Source organism: Camarhynchus parvulus, chromosome 3 (genome assembly GCF_901933205.1).
Source record: "Camarhynchus parvulus chromosome 3, STF_HiC, whole genome shotgun sequence".
NCBI lineage: Eukaryota > Metazoa > Chordata > Aves > Passeriformes > Thraupidae > Camarhynchus > Camarhynchus parvulus.
This window is the reverse complement of record NC_044573.1, coordinates 99,471,759-99,495,572: the sequence shown is the minus strand read 5'-3', so window position 1 is coordinate 99,495,572 and position 23,814 is coordinate 99,471,759. Positions and strand designations below refer to the sequence as shown.

The 23,814-nt window shown below is 43.1% G+C and overlaps 1 protein-coding gene across 6 annotated transcripts in view; it reads left to right on the top strand.

Annotated features, from left to right (window-relative positions):
• The window catches only part of BACH2 (BTB domain and CNC homolog 2), a 183,873-nt gene extending 164,417 nt beyond the window's left edge, over nucleotides 1-19,456 (top strand). For all 6 annotated transcript variants that reach the window (XM_030945457.1, XM_030945459.1, XM_030945456.1 and 3 more), the window contains 3 exons: nucleotides 1,774-3,318; nucleotides 12,499-12,705; nucleotides 16,439-19,456. In XM_030945457.1, coding sequence (XP_030801317.1) covers nucleotides 1,774-3,318; nucleotides 12,499-12,705; nucleotides 16,439-16,918 — 2,232 coding nt within the window. In that variant the 3' untranslated portion in view covers nucleotides 16,919-19,456. The remainder of the gene's footprint in view (nucleotides 1-1,773; nucleotides 3,319-12,498; nucleotides 12,706-16,438) is intronic.
• Nucleotides 19,457-23,814: the final 4,358 nt, after the last annotated feature.

Below are 23,814 nucleotides of genomic sequence, written 5' to 3'. Positions count from 1 at the left end.
GTGAACTCTACCACTGCTCCTGAAGCAGTATAGGGCTTTATAGGCTTTTCATTGAGATGAACCAAATTATTCACTCAAATACACTCTAATCATGAATTAGACCTTTGCAAATTCATGGCCTGATGGCTCACCAGCCTTTTGAACAGCTTCTTTGCTCGGTGGCATTAATTCAATTGGAAGAATAATAAAAAAGCAGCAAGACCTTCAGGGTATCCCATACCATCCCAAATATACCCTTTTGAGGAGCTGGGAAATGGGAGTTTCAACCCTCACAACCTGGGAAAGGAACCTGGTCTCCTACTTTCTAGGTTCCCCTTCTATCTTTAGGCCATTTTGCAAAAAAAAAAAGAAACAGCAGTTTGTTTGTTTTAAACAAAGGACCTGAGCTGGGGATGCCTACCAGAGACATCTGCATCCAGAAGGAGGTTGCAGACCATGCATCCCAACCTCACACAGGCATGCAGGTGTTGGCTGTGCTGAGTCCCATCTAGAGGCCTTTGCCTGGTATGCAAAGCACAGGGAACTCAGATAAATGAGTGCTACTTGCAAGAAAGGCAAGAACTTCTGTCTCAGGGAATTGAGACTGAAGGGGCTTACCAGGGTCATGTAGTAGGTGGTTGGTGCAATGAGAAATTGAGTTGTGGTCTTCCAAATCTCAGCCTTGTAGCCAAAGCAGTGAATTTTCTTGTACAGAAACCTTAACCCTTGACGATGGGTTGTGGTTCTGAATCAGCCTCTTGCTGCTTCATGAAGAATAATTTTTCCAATCTTTTTGTTTCATACTCATTGGGAGAAAAAAATGTAAGAGAAGTTAGTGGTAGTCAAAGTATTTTTGTCAAAAATAGACAATATCTATTGTTTACTATGTGGCTTAGCAACTTATTTGATAGCTGTATGTAAAGATACAACTGTAAAAAATGGGGGGGGGAGTGTATATTTTTTAATGTACAGTATATTAATGTTAAACACAGATGGTATGGAAAGAAAAGATGAGTAGCAGTGCATAACTCCGACCTGGAACAGTTGTCTGGAGATCACTCTCCTGGAAACAGTTTTTACTCTTTCTACAAAGAAAATGGTGGAAAATTAAGTACTGAGGTGGGACTCGGAATAATTTCTACCATTTGAACTATAAATATTAATTTCTTTTCTGTTAGCTGTACCTCAGGCTCACTAGAATTGGGAACAGTATGAGAGGAATAATCTCCATGGGATAGAGGAAAGTTATGCAGTCTGTACTTACCTATCATGTATTCAGCAATGGCTTGCAAAAAATTTAGAAGAAAAAAAGGAAATTATTTGCTTTTTAAAGAGGCAGAAAGATTTTCTGTTGAATTTTGCTGTAATAATAAGTGTTTCCTTATCAAAACACTTTTTGGATAAGTGGTATCTTAAGCTTGAAACCTGTTCATTGGACCTTCCATCAGAGCAGAAGAATCAAAATTAAATTGGTGCTTTCATGGTTGGGGACTGTAGCACAGTAAAAATGAAATCCATGTAAGATTTAGCAGTGTCCAGGCTAGTTTTGTCAGCCTTTTATTAGGGCAGAGACTTAGTTCATAGGTCTTCAAGATACTTGGGAAAAACAGTCTCAGTTCAATGCTAGTTCGTGGATGTAGCATCACTGCAGGTGTGACGGAAGAGCAGCTGGTGCTGAGCAGTATTTATTTCTGAATGCCAGATCTGTTAGTTTATCTAAGCACATGATGAAGGACTTGGGATGATAGCAAGAGCTGATGATAACGCCAGCAATTTTCCTCTCTATTTTTGCAGGTCACTGTCAGGGGATTTGGTCCATTGTTACAGTTCGCCTACACTGCTAAGCTGTTACTCAGCAGGGAAAACATCCAGGAGGTCATCCACTGCGCCGAGTTCCTGCGCATGCACAACCTGGAGGACTCCTGCTTCAGCTTCCTTCAGACACAGCTGCTGAACAACGAAGATGGCCTGTTCCTGTGCAAAAAAGATACCACCTGTCAGCGCATGCACGATGAGGAGAACTCCGATGGAGATGAGGAGGAGACAATGGAATCGGAGACGTCAAAAATATCTTGCCCAAGGGAGAGGATGCACCAAGAACCCTTCAATTTTGAAACCACTGTTGCTGGAGCGGACAAAGGCGAAGGGATGCTGCCTGACTGTGACATGCTGAGAGATAGCAAGGACAATTTGGATAAAGATGCAGTAACACGGTACCCCAGATACAAGAAATACCAGCTTGCTTGTACCAAGAATGTCTACAACACATCACACATCAGTACCTCAGGTTTTGCAAGCACATTCAGTGAAGAGAGCTCTGGAAATGGCCTCAAATCAGGACTTGCTATGGGGCAGATAAAAAGTGAGCCTCAGAATGAAGAGAACGATGAAGAAAGCATCACACTTTGCCTGTCTGGAGATGAACCTGACATCAGGGATAAAGAAGGGGATGTTGAAATGGACAGGAAACAGCCAAGCCTCACTTGTGTCGACAGGCCAAAAAGTGGGTCTTCTCCTTCTTGCTTGCGGTCTTTCTTCAACAGAACAAAAAGCATAGATTTGGTTGGCTTCCCCAGCACTTCCCAACAGCACTTTGGCAGGAGTCCAGCATGCCCTTTTGAAAAAGGGACAACTCAGGGTGACCACAAAACTGATTATGTCCCTTTCACAGGGAACTATGGACAGTCCCATGCCATGCAGAAGGATGCTTCCAACTTCACAGTGGGATCACCACTCAGGGGGCCCGGCTTTGAAACTCTCTGTAAGCAAGAAGGGGAACTGGACAGGAGGAGCGTTATATTCTCTTCAAATGCTTGTGACCAAGTAAACACTTCGGTGCATTCATATTCTGGTGTGAGCAGCTTGGACAAAGACCTCACTGAGACTGTGCCAAAGGGTCTGTGGGCTGGCGGCAGCCAGTCCCTCCCCAGCTCCCAGACCTATTCGCACAGTGGACTGACAGCTGATCACCTGCCGGGACGGATGCGGCCCAACACCAGCTGCCCGGTGCCAATTAAAGTTTGCCCTCGCTCTCCTCCTCTGGAAACCAGAACCAGGACCTCCAGCTCGTGTTCCTCCTACTCGTACGCGGAGGACGGCAGCGGCGGCTCTCCCTGCAGCCTGCGCCTCTGCGAGCTCTCCTCTTCCCCTTGCTCCCAAGGCCCCCGATTCCTGGCGCCTGAGCACCAGGAGCCCAGCGTGGTGGGGGATGGATTGTACAACCCGGTCCGAGCCCAGATTAAATGTGAGCCATCCTATGGAACAAACTCCAGCGATGAGTCTGGGTCATTCTCAGAAGCAGACAGTGAATCATGTCCTGTGCAAGACAGAGGGCATGAGGTAGGGATTTAAGATAAGTACATCTATCACAGTTGTTGTGACCCAATTAATCTCTCCTTGATTGATTCTTTCAAATGACTTTGCATTTCCCCAGCACTTTCTTTGTTTATAGGGGCAAAGAGTAACTTCTGGTTATTCCCTCATCAGCTCAATGCACATGGTTGACTTCACATTAATAGGTCTGCTTGATCTCTGAGGTGTTCAGCTCCTCTATAGACTTGAGTATAGGAAAACAGTGAACTGCTGAATGGTGAGAGTGCATTGAAGTGCTTAGGAGTCTGCCAGCAGTGTCCTGTCTGCCTCCCTCCCTCACCCACTTCTGTGGCACAAAGCACTGCTCCTTATTCTTAATTTGATGAGGTGGTTCCAGCTCCACTTGTTACTGCTGTGGGTGTGTTTGAGCAACTTCAGGCTGTTCCTTTCCTGACACTAAGGGTTGGGCAGCTTGCTTGAAGAGCCAGGCTGCATGCTGCCAGCAGAGGTGTGAAATTACTCAAACAATTGTATAGATGGCCACCCTGTGCTGTGGGAATGGCATTCATGTCATCTTCACACATGTGTGTGTGTCTGTGTGTCTGTGTGTGTGTGTTCTGCATGTTCAGGTACTGGGTTTTGCCTCTATTATGTGACAACTTGAGATCACGTTCCCTGCCTGTGACATTTTGTTTGGTGGTGAGCTCTAGCAGCCATGGCATGAATGGTTTCAGAGAGGTTATCCTTTCATTTCCAGGATTGTTAGAGCAATGACAAGAGAATGATGTGGGGCTGAAGAGCAAGCCATTGATTTCCATGTAGTTCTCCCAAAAGAGGGAGGAGAAAGAGGGGCCTTCTCTAAAACTGTAGATGGGCCACCTGAAGATGCTGCAGTGATAACTGGCTAACCATGACCAAATAAACTGTGTGAAGTCACTAGTTTGAGGGCAGACTTAAATCAAGGAGATGTGTTGTGGAGCCCAGAAAGTGGAAAAGAGTGAATGTTTATTCACAGAGCTTCCTTAGGAACCTGCGTGACCTAGAGAACATATGGGTGCAATCAGGTATCAGGTTCCTCTAATAATGCTGAAAAACTCCACTGAGAGCTTTTGCTTCAGTGTGGGGAGCAACAAGTGCAACTTTTGGGGGTTCATATGCAGAGAGCTCCCAGTTCAGAACTATGTGGGCTTAGTTATGGAGTGGGGATGAAAAGAGTGAACTTTATTCTATACCTCAGTCTTTATTCCAGCTACATCCCAGGCTTTATTTTTCAAACAGTTGTGGGTGCTTCCTTTAGTTGGCTGCTTAGCTTTCAGAAAGGGCTGAAGAGCCAGGGGAGCCTCCGGTGTCCTAATCCCTGGTCACACTGGACCAGTGATTCTGAGAGGACAGTTCTTCTTCGTCCTCACGGGGACGATGTAGAAGGGAGAGGAATCTCTTTGAAAGGCTGTCTGGGATAGTGTGCAGATCTCATTTGGGAAGCCCTACAGCAGTCCAGGCCATAGCTGGGTTACTCAGTGAAGTCCTGCCTTTACAAGGAGCAGAGGGCAGCAGGGACCATCCATTTCCACCCATGTGTGCTGCTTGCTCAGCATGAGGCAGCGCAGAGGGCAGAGGTTTGCCTTTTGAGATTTGATAATTAATTAGCTGTCACAATTACCTAATTGTGTGGAAATATGCTGCAGCAAAAATGAGCCTGGAAGAGGGAAATTAGAAGCTTACAGGGGACTGGTTGTGATTTCCTAGAAAAAGATATGTGCAGGAGAGCATGGACGAGAGGAGGGACACACAAGGAGCAAACAGGCAGCTATGGGAGCCTGGCTGGGTGTGCTGCTGGCAGGCAGACATCTGGCTCTGAGACAGTGCTAGGAAGGGTTTGCTCCACTCCTGGTTTTGCTGCTGGGGAAGATTTTCTGAACTGTGCTGAGCAAGTTTTCTCCCTGGGACTGCTGATAAGGCTTTTTTTTTTTTTTGCTTTTTTTTTTTTTGCTTTTTTTTTGTCTCTCCCCCAGGGTATTTTGGTTAGGACTGCTAGGCATTAAAAATGTGGTGAGGAAATTAATGCTCCTTGAGGTTGCACTGCACTATCCTGAACAAACCAAGGGTAAACAGATCACACCACTGCTTTGATAGAAATTTTGTCTAAAAATTAATCTTTTGGAGGTTGTTACCAATACAAGAGCAGACTTTGCAGCCTCATTAAAAAATACTGTATTACTAGAGTGACTTAGGGTGTGTATCCTGAAGATCTGCTGCTGTGGAAACCTCGGTAGAGGGTATCTTAAACCAGACAGTAGAAAATAAGTAACAGCAGCAGGCAGTTCTTGTATAAGTTGCTCTACCTGCTTTTAGCAGTTTGGCTGTGATTAAAACAGCAGGAGAGACTCAAAACTGTCTGAAATGGACAGCTTTCTGTTCTTCACCTCCCTGCAAGCTGCATGGGAATCTCTCTCCATTCCTGAAATTCTTGCTTTGCCCTTCCTGTCCTGATGACTTCTCAGACAGGGCCCTTTCCCCCTCCATATCAGAACACACAATGTTTTCTGGGCTTCTATTCAAAAAGCACCTGATAAGATATCTGGGGGATGACATGCTTGACCTTTTGGAGAGTGGCCATGCAGGTTCCTCTGCTGCAGGTCAGCTTTTATTGGGGTGGGATGGCCTGATGGGAATAAGCCTGGTGGACTCTGACCATCGGTTGTCTCAGGGGGCTGCTCAGTTCCCCTGGAATTTGGACCTAGTTGGTCTTAATTTGGCTCACAGAGTGCTGTCGCTGCCAGAATTAATGTCACAAAACATCATTTGCTGGGGTATTGATTGTGTGAGAAGTAGGTGAGAGGCTTCTCTCTGCTTTTTTCAGGCATTCTGCTTTCCCACAGACACATGCCATTCTGCAGCACATGGCCAAAGTTGTTTGGTGCCAGAAGTGGGATGCTAGGGCCCAGTAAGATGCCACATGGGTGAAAGTGACCCCACCTTGTGATGAGCCTCCATCTTATTGGGGGTGCAGAAGGCAGTCACAGCTGTCAGAGGAGGTGGCAGTCCTTGGAACACCACTGGTACATCTTCTCCAGGATGTCCTTGCTTATTGCTTCCCTTCCTGGAGCCATCAAGGCTCTTCTGCAATCTCCCTTTGTTAAGGCTTCCTGACAGAAGCAGCAAGTGCAGTGTAGGGTGTACCCATGGCACAGAGTTGCAGGAACAGGGCTGTAACTTGAGCTATTGGGACTTCACAGAAATATTTAATAGTTTGTGTTTTTCTTTTCACTCAGTTCTCTCAGGTCTCCACAGGTTGTGAAAAATCAATTGCTGAGATATAATACTAGAGAGAAGACTTGAAGCTCAGTGCTTACAGGCAGGTTTTGACAATCCTGCTTAAAATAGCAACAACAAAACAATAAGCCCTGAAATAATGAATTGTTGAGAAGGAAGTAGTCTGTCAATCTGTTAACCTACTTAAGGAACAGAAACTTCTGCACTACCTACTTTTCTTGGTATTCCTTTTCTTCAGTAAGTACTTCAGAGTTTTTATCTGCTAGAAAATTTGTAAAAAATATTGTACTACTAAACCAGTTAAAAAGAAGTCTCAGCTCAGTCTAATATGATAAGTGAGTTTTCTGAGGAAAAAATAAACAAGGGTAAGAGGAGGTAAGAGGTGGAGTTTTCCAAGAGCTATTACTATCTAGAGAGTTGCATTCAATGTCTCCTCATCTGTATTTCAAAAGAATTTCCCGCCTGGGTTAGTGACTCACTTTTCAAAGGAAATTTTCATAAAGGGAAAGCTAATGCAATTAGACCTTCGAGGATATTGTGGGTAAATAACCTTCAGCAAGAGTTGAAACCCCTCCATGTTAAGTGACAGGCAGCCACCCTTTCTCTATTATCAGCTGGTGCTTAGCAAAATACTGCAAGTCAGAGCCCCAGAAAAGAGGAGTAAACCAAAACTGCTCTACCACAGATCTACTGTAACTATGCTGAGTTACCACATCTGAGACTGTTAGTGTTCCTACTCAGTGAAGAATGTTACATGGAAGGAAGGGCAACCAAGAAAAATACATGTGAAGGCTTTAACTTGCTGTGATATGTGATACCTCCCCAGAATCTGATGATCGGTCACCCCAGCTTTCCTGATTTTGCTAGGTTTGCAAATTTGAAAATGAGAAAAATTAGTCTCCAGATTGATTTCTGATAGATGTTTTCCTGACTAGGATGGCATCAGCAGAGCACTGGGAATTGTTTCTCAATGTCTGTTTAAATGGTGTCTTGTCAAACATTGGTCTTGTAAGATAAACTTCATGGAAGTTTTGTTTTCTTTCCTCTCTTCAGTAGGAGTGGTCTCCATACTGGTGGCAAAGAATTGCTGGATTACAAGAACACTGAGAGTTTGAAATGTCAGGAGGGTCCTTTTAAACACTGTATTATTTCATGGAGCCCTACAACCAGTTCTTTTATACTCTGCTCTGAAGACCTTGCACAAGCTCTTGAAGGATTCCAGTTCTTGAGCTGCAAAAGCAACTCTTTCAGAGAAATACTGTACTTTACCCCCTGTCATTTCACTGCCTGACCTTCCATTCTTAAGTGCACCTGTGGCTTCTGTCAGTGTTTTTGTGCTATCCCTGGTCTCAGAGAAGCCTGTTAAAGAGCAGGAGTATCATACTGTTGTGCCCTTTGAAGGGCTGGGAGCTGGAGACATTGCAAGCAGTGAATGGGAACAGGTCAGCCCAGCATTCTAAGCACCAGCAGTGTGTGGTCTGAATACAAGTCCAAATCATGGGCTAAAGGATGAAAATCCCATCCACATCTCCTGATTACTGGGTTAATGCACTCAGCCATGGGATTAGCCTGGTCCCCTACTTCTGTGAGGCAGGTAGCACATAAAAAGGTTACCCAGGCTGCCTCCACAGCAGTGCCCTCTCAGGCAGCACTGGCTGACCCAAACACCTCTCATGGCCCTCACAAGGTGAGGCTGGAGGGGACCCCAGGCCTCTACGGGGCCATCAGCTGTCTTGTGTCAGGTGGAGCACACTGCAGTGCAACCTGCTGATCTGAACTGGGACTGACAATTTAGACCCTGGTTTGTTGACACAATGGTAGATATTCACTGCCTGGGCTCGTCATTCCCAGTCATCCCATCATTTTGGCAGTCCTCTGCCATCTTGGTATAGTTGACACCTGGAAAAAGGAGGTGTTTTGAAGGCTTTACCTGTGCCAGGAGACAGCAGGACGAGAAAATACATCTTGGCTATCCCTTACACAAAGTATGGCCCATTACCTTTGTGCATCTTGGATAGCCTGTGTCCAGGTGAGATCAGGACAGGAGTAGGTCCCTAGTCTGTAGGACCACAAGTGGTGCCTGAAATACCCTGTAGACAATTCAGCCCCTATCAGAGGTAGACACCCCTCAGCTCCTGTCTTGGAATGAATTTCTTCCTGAGTGTTTGTGGGAGACAGACTTGCATGCTAAGGAAGATACTTGAAAACACAACATTAATGCCTTGGACTGTCTTGTGTGAAGCCAAGTACCTATTTCTGCATTTTAAAAAAAGGCATTAATATGATTGAGCCCCTGGGCTGAATTTCTTGGGTGGGTCCTGAGAGCCTTCCAAGGAGTCAGCAAGTGTGAGTGTCAGAGGCTTTCAGGATTTGAGGGCACTAAGGCAGCAGGTTTTTTTCTTACATCTCTGAAGCAACTGAGCAACTGCTACAGTGAGTTCCACCTTCTCATGCCCACTACATAATGGTTGCTTTTTCTTATGGATAATATATTTGTCCTTTAAGTTACTGTGATGTTAAAGTGGCACTTGGGAAGTTCATTACCTTTACTAACACTTGGCTAGGGTGCGATGATATCTTAATTAATATATAAAGAAAGAATGAAGAAACTAAGGTTACCCATAGGATAAAGAAATTACCAAGAGTTGATATTTTATGATTTAATGAGAGTGAATACAGGTCTTCGGTTCTTTCCTTTATTCCAGGTAAAAAAGAGAGGGGGGAGGGCAGCAGCAGTAACTAGTGCAATAGATGAACAGAACAGCAGTAACTGGCATATGATCCAAGCTGGCACTAACTAGTGAAGCTTGAAGGAATTAATTGGTTATCTATGGGCCTTGCATGTGCTGAGCCAGTCGCTGTCCCTGTCTGCCTACATCACTGCTCTGACTTGGCCTTTCAAAGCATTGACATTCGCACTGGCATCCTAATGCTAATAAAAGGGAGGAAATGCCACAAAATCCTAACCGGGTTTCCTTTTTCTCCAGGGTGGGTTGGCAGAGTTGGGGTGGTAGAGTCTGCAGTGGTGGTAGGAGGTGCCAGTTTATTTGTTGTGTGGTGGAAAGCAAGCTTGTGCTGCTGGTGTAAAAATGCAGGGAAAGAGTAATTGTGCTGATCAGAGAAGATTTTGGAGCTCTGTGAGGTTAGCTCTGGCTGGAGTAACTCCTGGAAGGAGCAGGGATCCCCCTTACATTTTTAATTTGAAATAGTTTGAACCAAAAAATCATAGTAATTAGAAAGACAACTTTACAAGAAAGCACACTCCTGATTTTCTTTCATATTTTAGAAAAGATTGTCTTTCTCAGACACCTCAGGTAAGTTTCTCTCACCTCCCATAGATCCTGTAAGATGCAGAATCTTTTCTGAATCTTAAATCCACTTCTTCTGCAGCCAGAAGGAGGGAGAAGCCGTGCAGCATTGCCATCTGAAGGGAGCAGGACATTAGGTAGTCCCAACCCATCATTTCAGGCAGCTCTGGGTGAGTCAGATGAATCCCACCCACTGCACAGTTGCAGGCTCTAGCAAAATGACTCACCACTCTGTTATGGTAAATAGCAGCTGAGTCCTGCCCTGTGCAGATGTAAAACACTTTAGCCTCTCCTCTCGCTGCAGCAACACCCCGGTGCAGTTATTCACTGTGGCTGTGCCAAAAGCTTGGTGGGTTGGGTTTTTTGGTTTTTTTTTCAGTTGACAGCTGATTTCGAAGAGGGAGACAGGCAATAAAAATGCTGTGAATGGTGAAGGAAATGAGTCTGACTCACTTCCACTTTCCCTTTCACATTTTTAATCCTGTGCAGTGCTGCCTGTGACAGGAGTGGGATTATGCTGGGATTACTGATAGCAGTCTCTGATCTGCTGTGTAGATGGTTTTATTTTCAATCTCTTTCTTTTTAATGAATCTTTTTTATTTGTTTTCCCATTTCCCTTCAGCAACTTCTACCTGACATATTTAAATTGCTTCTCTTTCATTCCCATTCCAGCTGCAAGCACATCTCCTCCTTGCAAGTAAATATGTTTTGAAAGGGAGAGGTAGGGAGAAATAAAGTTAACATTGCTTTCCATTTTGGTCTTAAGAAAATAAGGAAAAACTGTGAAGATGAAAGGCTGGTTTTGCAGTGAAACTGTGGTGTCTTTCAGAGGAAAGCACTGGCTGTTTTCATTTTCAGACCCTGGTAGAAGCTTGAGAAAAAAGCAGGTGACACTGAGTTTATGTTAACCATCCAAAGGCTCGGGAGGGGAAATCAAACAGGTTTCATGTCATTAACTGGCAGTCTGTAAACAAGGTAGTTCACATCCCTGTGCCTCAGGTCAGCCTTTGTGTGTACAAGCAAGAATTTGGGAGGGTTTGGGCAGTGTTTGGCATTCCTTGCTGCTTTAAATTGACCTGTCAAGTAGTGTATTATGAAGCAGTGCCTGGACGCGTGTGGCAGAGGGGCATGAATGAACATTCAGGGCATGAAGCCATCTGAAAGAGCGTGGCAGGTGTTTGCGCAGAACAGTGTTAGAAGGGTACAAGAAAACAGCCAAGAACACTCCTGAACAAGGGGAGGAGCTGGTTACTGCAGGTTCAAGTGCCTGGTGAGGGTCCATGACTGTCAATGCCAGAGGCCACTGCTCTGTGTTGGTGTTCGTGTGTCCTCAGCAAACTGTTCTGCTTGAACAACTCAGCTCTCTGAAGAAGATAACTTGTAATCCATGTTGTTGCTTTCTTTATTTCCAAATAATTATTAAGAGCACCATTTGAAGACAATGCATGTTTTAAATATCAAAGGAATGTTTTCAGCCCATATCTTTCATTTGGCTGGAGCAACTTACCTTCTTTGATAGCCTGTGTGCAGAATAGCCTCCTTGTTCCAGAGGTTAGAGTGTACCAAACAGGGACAGAAACATAAATATTTACTGCCATCTTTTGGGCAGTGTGGGTATGACTCAGAAAAAGAAGGGGTCAATCGAATTACTCTGCATCTCCTTCAGCTTTGTCAGCTGACTCTTACCTGGCCACCAAATACAGCAGTTGGCCAAAGAACATCAGTTTTTTAACAGTTATCAGTCCGAGGCTCTAAGTGAAGTGAGGTTTCAAAAGGGAAGTGCTTACTTTGATTTGAGCAAACTGATAGATTTTGGGCTGAAAAACCTAAAACACTTTGAGCACATCCACCATTCTTAAGCTTTTGACACAGTGTGTGTTCATTGCTTCAGACTGCTGGGAGCTTTGTGTTTTGCTCTGCTTTAATGCATAATTGCTATGATTCTTGGAGTCAGACCCTGACCTTTTCAAGAAATACAATTTCAGTGCTCTTTAGTCTGCAAGAATATTGGAGTGTCTACATATATAGGTTTATTTTTAAATGTATATATTTTAGCAAGATAAGATATGTTGCATCACACTCCTCTGACCCTTTCTTCTTACACAGTGTATTGTTCAGTTGAAATGCTGATTAGGTGACCTTTCCTAATTGCAATACATTATTTTTCATCCACTTGAGGTGTCAGGTTGTATTTTTAATCTCATATTTAATCAAACTTTCGGTCCTGCAGTCTGAGCAGATGCACATTTCCTGCTGTGGTAATAGGCCCTTCCTTGAAACTAGTTTGAATAGCAGCGAGGTACTTCACTCTTTCCAAAAGTCCGTGTCTCTTAGTGGACAGAACCTTCTTTTAATTCAATAAGATAATTTACTAAGGCTTTGTAGAAAGATGAAATTTTTATCTGCGATTCATGTGTGTTGCTGATTTAGGTACGATTATCGTCTTATCCTTACCATCTGGACCTCCACAATGTGCCACAAGGGAGGAACTTGCTCAATGTAAAACTTGGTTTGTTGTTTGTTGAGGGGGTGGCAGCAAAGATAATTGTCCTTCCACTCACTGTTGTTCAGCTTGCACTGAGCAAGCAAAATATGACTCTTTGCTCTTGTCTTGTGTTTGTTTTAGGTGAAACTTCCTTTTCCTGTTGATCAAATCACAGATCTTCCAAGGAATGATTTCCAGATGATGATAAAGATGCACAAGCTAACCTCAGAGCAGCTCGAGTTCATCCACGATGTCCGCCGGCGCAGCAAGAACCGGATCGCAGCCCAGCGCTGCCGCAAGAGGAAACTGGACTGCATTCAGAACCTGGAATGTGAAATCCGCAAGTTGGTGAGTTCTGTGCCCTCGCCACAGCCCAGCTTACCCTCACACGGTAGCCTGCAGGGCACCACCAGCAATTCCAGCCCAGACTTCAAGGGGTTCAGTCAGTTTGTACACTGATGAGCAGAATGGACCATAGGCAGTGCCTCCACGTTTTCATGTAAGGGAGTGAGGAGACTGGAGTGAGGCCAAGGGGCTGCTCAGAAAATTCCTCTCACTATCAGTCATGGTATGGACACCTCAGGTGGGGCTTGTTTTGTTTCATTTTGCTTTGTTCTCTGCTCAAGTTGTAGGAAACATCATGTGGAAGAGGCAGGGATCTGTTGAAGAAGCTGAGTTACCATCTCCTCACAAATGGCAGAAAGCCACATGACTTTGGGTTACTCACTTGCTGCCTGTGCCTGTCTGCTTCCCGTCTGTAACAGGGAGGTGACACTGACCTCACAAGCTGGTTGGGAGGCTTAAATCTTCAAGGCTTGTGAAGCCTTCAGATGCTGTGCTGCTGAAGCCCTGGGGGGAAAAAAAGAAAAATCAAAACATTGTTCAGAGTAGTGCTGCAGTGATGCAAAACAAACAACACAACAAAGATAAACAAAATAGTGAGCAACTGCTTCCTGCGCTGAGTATAATGCACAGTGTGTACAGGGTGAGTCAGAGGTTCTGCACAGTGAAAGAGTGGATGGATCCTCATCAGGTTGCCAGAAGAAGCAGGTTCAGTCTTAGCTGCACATGCCTGTCGCTCTGCACTGAGCTGGTGATGGGGAGGAGTTCCTGTCTCACTCTCCAGAGCCTCAGGAGCCGCACTCTGAGGTCTGGACTAGCAGCAGCGGGTGATTCAACCTTATACCTGTAGCCTTCGCTTGAAAATTAGTTTGAGTTAATTGATTTCATGCAATCCTGTGACATGGCCATTATTGTCTGATATGGTAAACTGTAGACAGGCAAAATAAAAATTTTAAGTCCTCTCCCCAGCACAAACAGGCATCTCAGGGGAATGAATGAAAGGCATATGAGTGGCCTTGTGGGCTTGATCCATGCTCAATTTGAGGAATCAAAAACCATTTGAGGTGCAGGATTCTTCCCAAAAAAAAGTTGACATTTCTATTTAGTAAAGGGGACTTGAATATGTGGCAATATGCAGTGAGAGAGCCAAGTAGGGAAAGGCACCCCACTGAACCTGTTTGCAAACAGTGAGGGGCCGGTGGGTGAAGTGATGGCTGGATGCCTTCTTGGGCACAGTGATCATAATATGATGGAGGTTTTAGTTGCTGGAGAATCAAGTAGGGAGGTCAGCAGAGCTGCCACCTTGGACTTCCAGAATGCAGACTTTGGCCTGTTTAGAAGACTGGTTGGGAAAATCCCTTAGGAGGCAGTACTGAAGAGAGGAGTTCAGGAAGGTTGGACATTCTTCAAGAAATAAATCTTGCAGGCACAAGAGCAGGCTGATCCCATGTGCAAAAATATAAGACACTGGAGAAGACCAGTGTCTTATAAACAAAGAGTTTCAGCTGGAACTCAAGGAAAAAATGGAGTTTATTATTTTTGGAAGAAGGGGCAGCTATTCAGGAGGACTACAAGCATATTGTGAAGTTATGCAGGGAGAAAATTAGAAGGGTAAAAAAGTCCAACTAGAACTTAATCAGGCTACTGCTGTAAATGACAATAAAAAATGTTTTTTTAAACAGACAAGTGACAAAAGGAAGGCCAAGGAGAATCTCCATCCTTTCTTGAATGCAGTAAAAACATAGCAACAGAGAAGGAGGAAAAGGCTAAGGTACTTAATGCCTTCTTTGCCTCAGTCTTACTCAGTAGTAAGACTGGTTGCTCCCTGGGTACCCAGCCTCCTGAGCTGGAAGACAGGGACAGGGAAAAGAATAAACACACAATACATGACCACTGGAAATTCCTTTGTTTTCTTCTGTCCACTTTGTGATCAGCAGTTTCTAGTTCATGAATTACATAATGGTGCTGTGGTTTAGGGGTTTTTCATTTCGCTGGGTGTTGTTTATGAAAGACCCCTTTTCCCCCTGTAGTTACTGTAAGTCACCCATCTTCTTGACACAGATGGTTTCACAGCAGACAGTGAGTGAAATGGTTGTATTCTCAGAGTTTGATAGGTAATTTTTTTTGCCTGCTTTCTCTCACTCATTCATCTACCCACTCACATTCCCTTTTTTCCCTGCAAACTCGCAGCATATTCTCCTCCATAATTCATCATCTCAAGATGTACTTGAGCATCTGTTTATTTTTTTATTATTTTTGTGCTTTCTTGATAGATTTATCAATATTTTAGCAGTTAGTTCTTTTCATGTGTACTGCTCTCTTTCACATTCACACAGCTGTATGCTTCCAGTGTGGGCTCTGGACCCAGGGCAATACTATCAGCTGTCAACAACTTCCCATAGCTGGATTATGAGAGTTGTGGAACTTTCACACCTCAGATGCTGAGACATCTTGGGTTTAGCAGTGTTACTAGGTGAGATACGTGCCTGCACTGCGTTTGGGGCCAGCTCAGCTCTGGAAATAGTTCTGGTACTCTACAAAATCTCATCTTCTCTCTCGAGCTGTATGCCCACCTGCCTGAGACAGAAGAAGATGCAGCAGGACCATCCCAATCAGTCTACACTGAGTCAACACCATTTTTTTAGAGGCGAAACCCTTGGCTGGGTTCATAAAAATATCTGTATTAGATCAAACCCAAACCATTAAGCACTGGAACATAAGAAAACCAGCCATGATGCAAGCCACAGGGCACACTTAGAACCTCTCTTCAGAATAAACTCACCTCTCTCAGTGGTGACGAGCTCCAGGGGGTGCACCCAGCCTAAGCAGCCAACCTGACAGTTCAAGGGTGAACCAAACGCCAGCAGCTCATCCTTACTTCAGGAATTAACCCATTCTCTTGCTGATTAGATGGGAAATGGCACTTCTCCCTCAAAATGTTTTGTTCAGCATTCTTTTATATCATCTGTTGGGCAGCCTTAGTTTATAAAGGGAACAGTTCTGTGGGAATTACTTGGGATTCTATCCTCTTCCAGTTCAAATGTTTTTCGCCAGATGTTTCCCAAACTACTGTCCACACAGGCGTGGTGGTTAAATACTTGATATCTTTGTGACTTTTCCTCTGGCCATGTGAAAACATGTGTGACACATTGGTGTTCTTGGGTACTGCTGCATATGTATTGTATTTGCAAGGACCCTCATGGCAGAGAGTGATGAATCTGACTCCATGTTTTGGTGGGGCGGTGGGATTTGATTTTCCTTTGAATTCGTTGACGTTGCAAAGCAGTTCTGTGCTTCGCAGAGAAGTTTTGTTTGCTAATTTATTATTTTATGATACGATATTATATTAAAGAATGCTATACTAAACTATACTAAAGAATACAGAAAGGATACTTACACAATGCTAAAAAGATAATAATGAAAGCTCATTACTCTCTCCAGAGTCCTGACACAGCTTGGCACTGATTGGCCAATGAGACAAAACAACTCATACCAGAATCCAATAAAACAATCACCTGTGGGTAAACAATCTCCAAACACATTCCAGACGAGCAAAACACAGGATAAGCAAATGTGACAAGAATACTTTTCCTTTTTCTCTGAGGTTTCTCAGTTTCCCAGGAGAAAAATCCTGGGCAAGGGGATTTTTCAGAGAATGTGAATGCCACACATATGTGCCCAAAGTGAGCAGGCAGTGGATGTCCCTTCCTCAGTCTAAGATGCCTTCTTTCTTTTTCAGGTGTGTGAGAAAGAGAAATTGCTCTCAGAAAGGAACCAGCTGAAAGCAAGCATGGGAGAATTGCTAGACAACTTCTCGTGTCTTTCCCAAGAGGTGTGTAGAGACATGCAGAGCCCGGAACAGATCCAAGCCCTCCACCGATACTGCCCCGTTCTCAGACCCATGGATCTACAGCCGGTCACCACCATCAGCCCCGCCCCAGCTGGTGTGGAGCAGAGCCTGGTGAGCTCCCAGTGCGTCGGCGAGAGCATGCAGTGCTGCTCGGAGCAAGGCTCGGTGCAGCTGGGAGCGCCCTGGCTGCCCAACAACATCTCGGAGAATTGTTCGGCTGGCGCGGGATTGGATGGAGCCGACGCAGGTACTTACCCCGAGAGAGAGCTTCCACGTGAGCAGAGCAGCCAAACGGTCACGGTAGACTTCTGTCAGGAAATGACTGATAAATGTACAACAGATGAACAACCCAGGAAAGATTACACCTAGTGACTCGTAACCTTAACGTTACACCTGGTCAGGTGTTCTTCAGTCAGCCAGTGGCAGTGTTCATTTGTTGTCTAGAAGAACGTATTTGGTGCACACTACAGTGGTCTTAGCAGCAATACTGTTTTTAAGTATTCCCTCCTCTCCACAAGCAGGAGTTCTCTTCACAATGGTGCTATCCCTTGCTCAGGCAGGGAACGAAGCAGTGGCAACACTGTCTGTTTTTGTATGTTGATTTCAATCTTAACAGGGATGGACATAACACCTCTGAGGACCCAACCGCAGCTTTTTTCTCAGTGGCCCATGTCACAAAACCCTAACTCAGGAATTTCCTCTGAATGTTCAATTTTTCATTGAAGACAGCTTCTTTACACATCAAAGTTTTATAGCTAAACTGTACATATTATATATAATATATATAAAATATATATATCCATATGCAAGAGTCCCTGCATGCCTCAATTTTCTCATCCTACAAACTGGAAGCTTTCATTTCTATTGTACAAACAAGTTCCAACATTCCTTTTTGTCTTTGATGCTAGAACTAGTTTGGTAACTTGTTACATGATAATTTTTTCCTCAGTTCGCAGTTCAGCAATAGCATTCAATTTATACTTATTTATAAAACTTTAATGTCAGAAACTTATTTGAGATTTTATTATAGACAATTTTTTTGGCACAGCCATTTCGTGCCACTTGAGCAATGTGGAGTTATTTTATTTTCTTGCGGATACTGTACAGTAATGGTCAACTTTGCCACTTGCACTGAGTTTCTGGTCAAACCTCTTTTCATAAATGAAGTCATGACTTCAGAATAACTTGAGTATATGGTTTTCTTTGCTTTACGGCTTAAAGGAAATAGAAAATTTTTATCTAATAGACAAACACTCAGGAGCTCATTATGTAGTAAAAACAGTCTTGCCAAATACTGAATTCACTATACAATTTGTAAAGAGAATCTGCTTGAATTATTTTTATATTTAGACTTCTTTCTGTTTCACAAACCAAGTTTAAGTGCTGTTAATGATGCTTTTGGAGTCTTATAGGGGAAAGTATATTTCACTCTTTAGAGAAAAGTGTATTTGACAACTGGATCAATTCATCAAATGTTCCACGAAGTAAAGCAAACAGAGATCACGTCAATATACCTGGGGGCTTTTTCTCCAGCCCCACTCTGCATCCTTTACTCATGGAAGCAACTGCTGCTCCGGCTAGTCCCCAGAGCCTGACCTCAGCTGTCCTCAGACGTTACCTGTTCTCCCCACCAGACCCAAATTGCAGAGCTGAGTCTGGTGAAGTCAGTGACCCTGCCTAGGTAGGCAGAGTTGCAGGATCATACCCCTAGTTGTTGACTTTGGCTTCCTTACGGAAGTCCAGCTAGCACTGTATCCTCTAAGCGCAAAACATACATTTGCCAACACCCAATTTGGTCACTTACCCGTCAAATTGTTGTGTTCCGGGATCCTCTCATCCTGCAGCATTGCCCTCAGCACAAACTGCAGCTAAAAGAGCGCTGTCTCAAAGGAGACTACTCAGTGAATTGGCTTAGTTGTAACTGTATTGGACTTGTATCTTAATGTTGACTCATGTTATGACTGTGTGAGACAGCAGCTTTCCAAGCATAACATCTGTATGTACAGTGTAGACAGAAGAACAACCTCCTAATGCTTTTTTTAATAATTATTACTCTTCTAAGTGTACTGAGTTTTTATTTTGTGGTTCTTTGCCCTACGTGTGCCAGGTTGTGTGGCTTTATCGACGACAACTGTCATGTGCTTTATTGGCTGATATTGTTTGTTCTCGCTGAAAAAAAAATGACCAGCTGTTCACACCTGTTTAAAAAAAAAAAAAAGTGTGGGGAAGCAGCTTCTCAGAAGCACTAAGTGATAATGTGTTCTTCTGTGCTAACGTTTACACTAGAGGTGTGCGCTGGTGGTTTTTTGAGGCACTCAAGTAGATCAGCATCTTGAACCCTGGAGGAGGAATCAGCTCCCTCTCTCCACTTTCTTCCATCTTCAGACTGTGCTCATGGACTGTCGCCCACTCGCCACAAAGTCTTGCTTTTATCCTCCTCATGCAAACTATTGTAATTGTAGCCAAGCTACTGAGGAGGAACTGCATATAGCATGTGCCATGTTTGTTGAAAATACTTTTTTCCCCGCATGTACAAAGAAAAACTAGTATATAATGTAGGAGAATATTTATGTTTAGGTATTAATCATTACTGTACAAAATCCTTACCTTTAAATGTTCAAAAATATACAAATGCCATAAACTCCTAGTTCAGATGGTTGAAAAGGGGGGAGGAGTTGTCCTTTCTTTTTAAAAGAGCTTAACCTAAAAATATCTGAACCCCCTCCCAACCATCCTTTGCAGGTAACTTCACTGAGAAGCTCTTTGGTGGGGGGGTGGGATTTGATTTTCCTTTGAATTCGTTGACGTTGCAAAGCAGTTCTGTGCTTCGCAGAGAAGTTTTGTTTCTATGAGACCATGGTGAAAGCTAGAATTTAAAACTAAATGTGAATCACATTATAGAGTCATAGCTACTTGGGGGGGATTGGGGCGGGCAGGAGGGAAGGGTCAACTGACACAGTATTTTAAAGATGTTTTTCTGTTGCCTTTTTTATTTTTAAGTGACCTCCTATATATATGAATAGATAGAATGTTTTATGAGTATAAAACCAAGTTTTAACTTGCTTCCTGACATGAAGATTTGCTCTACTAACAACTCATGTGCAACTGGTACTCTTGACCTCATTCCGACGGTTTAAAAAACCCACCCACACAACCCATTGCGCTGCAGCTCTCTAGGTTTGACCTGGCCTCATACTGGTGCTGGGTCCCTTGATTTCCTCTACCTTGGGAACTGATATTTAAAACCACTGCTCAAATAAGTGTCTCTTCCTCAACCTTTCTCTCGTCTCTCTCTTTCCCTCTCCTGCAAGCTTTTCTGGATGTTTGGTTTCATTCTTTCCTATTAGAAGTGGCTGATTTTGTGTCATTGCTTCCTATATTTACATGTATCATGGTTTTTCAGTGGGGTTTTTTTGGTGGTGGTGGTGGTTGTTTTTTGTTTCTATTTTGTTTTGAGGTTTTTTTGCTATTTTGAACCATGTGGCTTTCAAAGCAGTTACTGGGCTAATGTTTAAAGGAAAATACTGGGAGAATTAGTTTCAGACCTGGACGTCAGTTTACATACCCGACCATTCTTGTCTCACGAGGTCAAACCAATGACCACAAAATATCATTAGAAAGAGCGAAAAAAATCTGACTGCAGAATTCTAAGAATTTGGCCAGTGGTCACTGTGATCTTAAGAATCTCTTTGCATTTGTCAAAGAGGATACATGCAGCATCTCTCCTGCTGGGCGTTGCTTGGGAATGGTATGGTGAGACCCCCATCTCCCCTCTGAGCACTGCTCTGCTCCCATGGGCACGTGAGTCCTTGGAGCTCTGTCCAGTCTGTATCTAGTCCTCCTTTTCCTCTGCCATTGCTATACTTGTATTGCCAGGAAACCTCATTTCATTTAGGCTTGTTATGCTTTGTCAGGTGAGTACTACACTATATAATGTGTTTGTTTCTCTGCGTTCTCTGGGGGTGCCTTGAACACAATTAAAGCTCATTGCAAGCTGATTCTGGAACAAAAAGGTAGTGAAAAAATAAATTTTACAAAAAGAGTGAAAACAAAACAGAAAACAAACAAAACAAAAGCAAAAACGTTGGTTGTATTATCAGGAGATCCCAGTATTTATATCACTGACTTCCTAACGTGATGACTCAGGCGTCAAGAGTTTGATGCTGCAGTATAAAACTATTATTTTATATATTGTACAAGTAATTTATTAAATGTCTTTCTAAGGGTATATGCTGCTTTTAAGATGCACTATATTTTTGGATCTAATCCCTGTATTATTTTTTTCCCAAGGAAGTAAAATGTGCTGCAAAAGCAAGCCACAGTGATTAGTATGCTAACTGCTACTTCTCTTTAAAAAGCAGAGTGGGAACGAGATACGTTACTTTGCTAAGTGGATTAACTCCTGCCAGAGAAATGATTAATGCTGATACTGTGGTTGTTAATCTGGAGTGTGACACTTCATCATGTCTGTATCCTAAAGAGTGCTTAAATAGAAGTTAAAATGCCTAGATATATAGTTAATTTTTTTAATATGTGACTTCATGACTGCCTACTAAATAAAACAAATCTGCATGCTGGAATCACTATAATCCTGTAATAAAATGAAAACTGATCCACTAGGAGAATGCATGGTGAAGCATTGCAATTCCAGAATCAACACCACATCCTCATCTGTGTCTTGTAATCCACTGCTGTGGTGGTGAGGAGAGAGCAAGGGGTGCATTCACAGAATAGGAGACCAATAGTGAATTTTGCAGTGAGACAAAGTGGATGTTTGCCAGGTTTCCACAGGCTCACATTTTGCTCCACTTGACATCCTCTACCATTGCAACAAGGAGTGCTGCTTCCACCTTTTCCTTTCCCCGATCTGAGATGCTTTTGAAGGTGCCTCTGGGTGAATGTTGTAGCCCATGGCTACAGCATTTTAAAAGTCTCTATTTTAGGGCTGCCTTGAGAAGTTTTAGCTCAGTATGAGCAGCGCCTTTGCATAAGGAGGGGATCTGCTAAGTATGGAGCAGTTTTATTTTTATCAGAAGTGAGGTGAAACTCAAACTATTAACATAAAGAATTTCTGCTCTCTTTCCTGTTAAAAATTTTCTCAGCAGATTTTGACTTCATTTCAGTTTTGTCTCTGCCAACACAGTCCAGGTTAATTTTGCATCCATATATAGAATACATGTATGTATGTATGTATACATACATCTATAATTCTAGTCAGAGTGTGTGTTTGTGTATTTTCCTGTTTATAATACATATATGTATATTTATAGTACTCCCTGGAGTATTTTATGACTCAGGCATCAGGTCTGATGCTGTAGAATACAATATATGTGTATATGCATATGTTCAAATACTGTGTGTATATTTAAAAGATCTATTGTTGGTGGTCTGTAGAATAATTATTCCCTTTACTCTTAAAATTTTAATGGCATTACTTGCAAAGATTAAGTGTACAGTATTTTCCTACACTCCACCAAGATAGGTATTATTTATATTGAAGTCAATTATTGATGAGCATTTTAAGGTATTACATTAATAATATTGCCATTTTTGCAAACAAAATCACTTTTTGGCAGGAAGGAATGCTAAAAATATCTCTTTTATAAGCTTATTACCCCAACCAAACCACTGCTAAAAAGCCAGTTAGATGACTCCTGTTCTTGTGCAAACTTAAGTTACTGTGGGCAGAGCCCTTGCCATAACTGACAGTCACTGTGTGGTTCATGCAGTGCCACTGTTGTCCCTTTTGGCTAATTAAGGGCATGCAGAAAGAAACTAACATCCCAAAATAGAAATGGGAACTGGCAGTGTTCGATTTCATTGATTGCTTAGAAGCAGAGATGGTCCCAGGCGGGGGCTGCAGTGGATGGTGGGCTCATCCCTGCAGCCTGAGGAGCCTATGCTCTGGGATGTGGGCAGAGGAGGGAGCAGCTGCCCCGTGCTGTGGCTGGCACCCCCTGCCCAGGCTGGTGGTACCCTGCAGCTGTGATGTACCCGAGAGGAATGTGCATGGTTTCAGTCCTGTTCTCACTGCTGCGCTTGCTCTGCCTGAAGCTCTCTGGATCCCTCAGACCAGCAGGAATGATACTAAACACTTCGGTGATACTCAATGCGTGGTTGTTTACTCAAAGTTGCAAGCATCACCTTTGATTTCAAGGGTGAGGATGCCCTAAGAGTTTGTTCCAGAACCAGTTGGTTACAAGTGCACCTCTTATATATGCCTTACAAACTTCAGAGGCCATATTCAAAACAGGGTTTTATCAGTGTATGCAAGGGGGTGCAACCCCTCTTCTCTTCCTCCCCAGGTCAAACAGTATGGACAGTTTTCACACATATCTACCTGTATAACCCTCTGTACCTCTCATAACTGGTCAATGACTGTAACAGGTTACATCAGGTGTTTTTTCTACATACTTTTTACACAAATTCTATGCGATTAATGTAACTTAATTCAATGCATCATTTTATTGTACTAGTTCTTAAGCTTGTCTTTATTTTTTTTTCTAGGTGACTGTGGTTTCTTGTGATTTTTATTGTATAAATAAATGAGGTGGCTGTTGATGCTTACTCTCTGTTACTAAGAATTTTTACCTTTTTGGAAGAAAGCATTGCTATGAACTAATGAATTTAAAATGTCATTTACTCATTGTAAATACAGTATTGTGCAAAAAAACAAAAATGAAAAAAAACCACCCGACCCTTTTCATTCATTTGAATTGCTAGTGTTAACTGAATTTTGTCTAGACACCATTTCTGTTGATGAAATAAAGACATATCATTATGTATTGTAAATTGTCTCATCGTGACTCTGAAATCGACGTTGCGGGGCTCGGTAAACAAGCGGGTGGTAGGTGAGACACAGGAGGGTGGGTTGGAAACAGTTGTTACTGCCAGGTGAATCTCTGGACTAATGAAGAGACTTCTACTCACGTCGTCCCACTGCTAATTCACTAGCAGTCTTTGATCCAGGGATCCAAGCTACCTTTGATCTGCAGGAACAGCCCAGGGTGTTCCGTTGCAAACATGAAATAAGTTTTTTTGGAAGATCAAATAAGCTGTATCTATACTCATTCCCCTAGTGCATGACTTAAGGCAATTCTGCTCAGTCTTTGTTTTGGTCTTCTAAAATGCCAGTGTACTTGTTGGAAAGTAAGGGAGCCTGAGATTTGTTTCCCCTTTAAGGAAAACCTGAGAGAAACTGAGAGAGGTTTGTGTAGAAACAAAACATAGCTAAAAAATCTCTGTAGTATTCCTCCCTGAAAGTG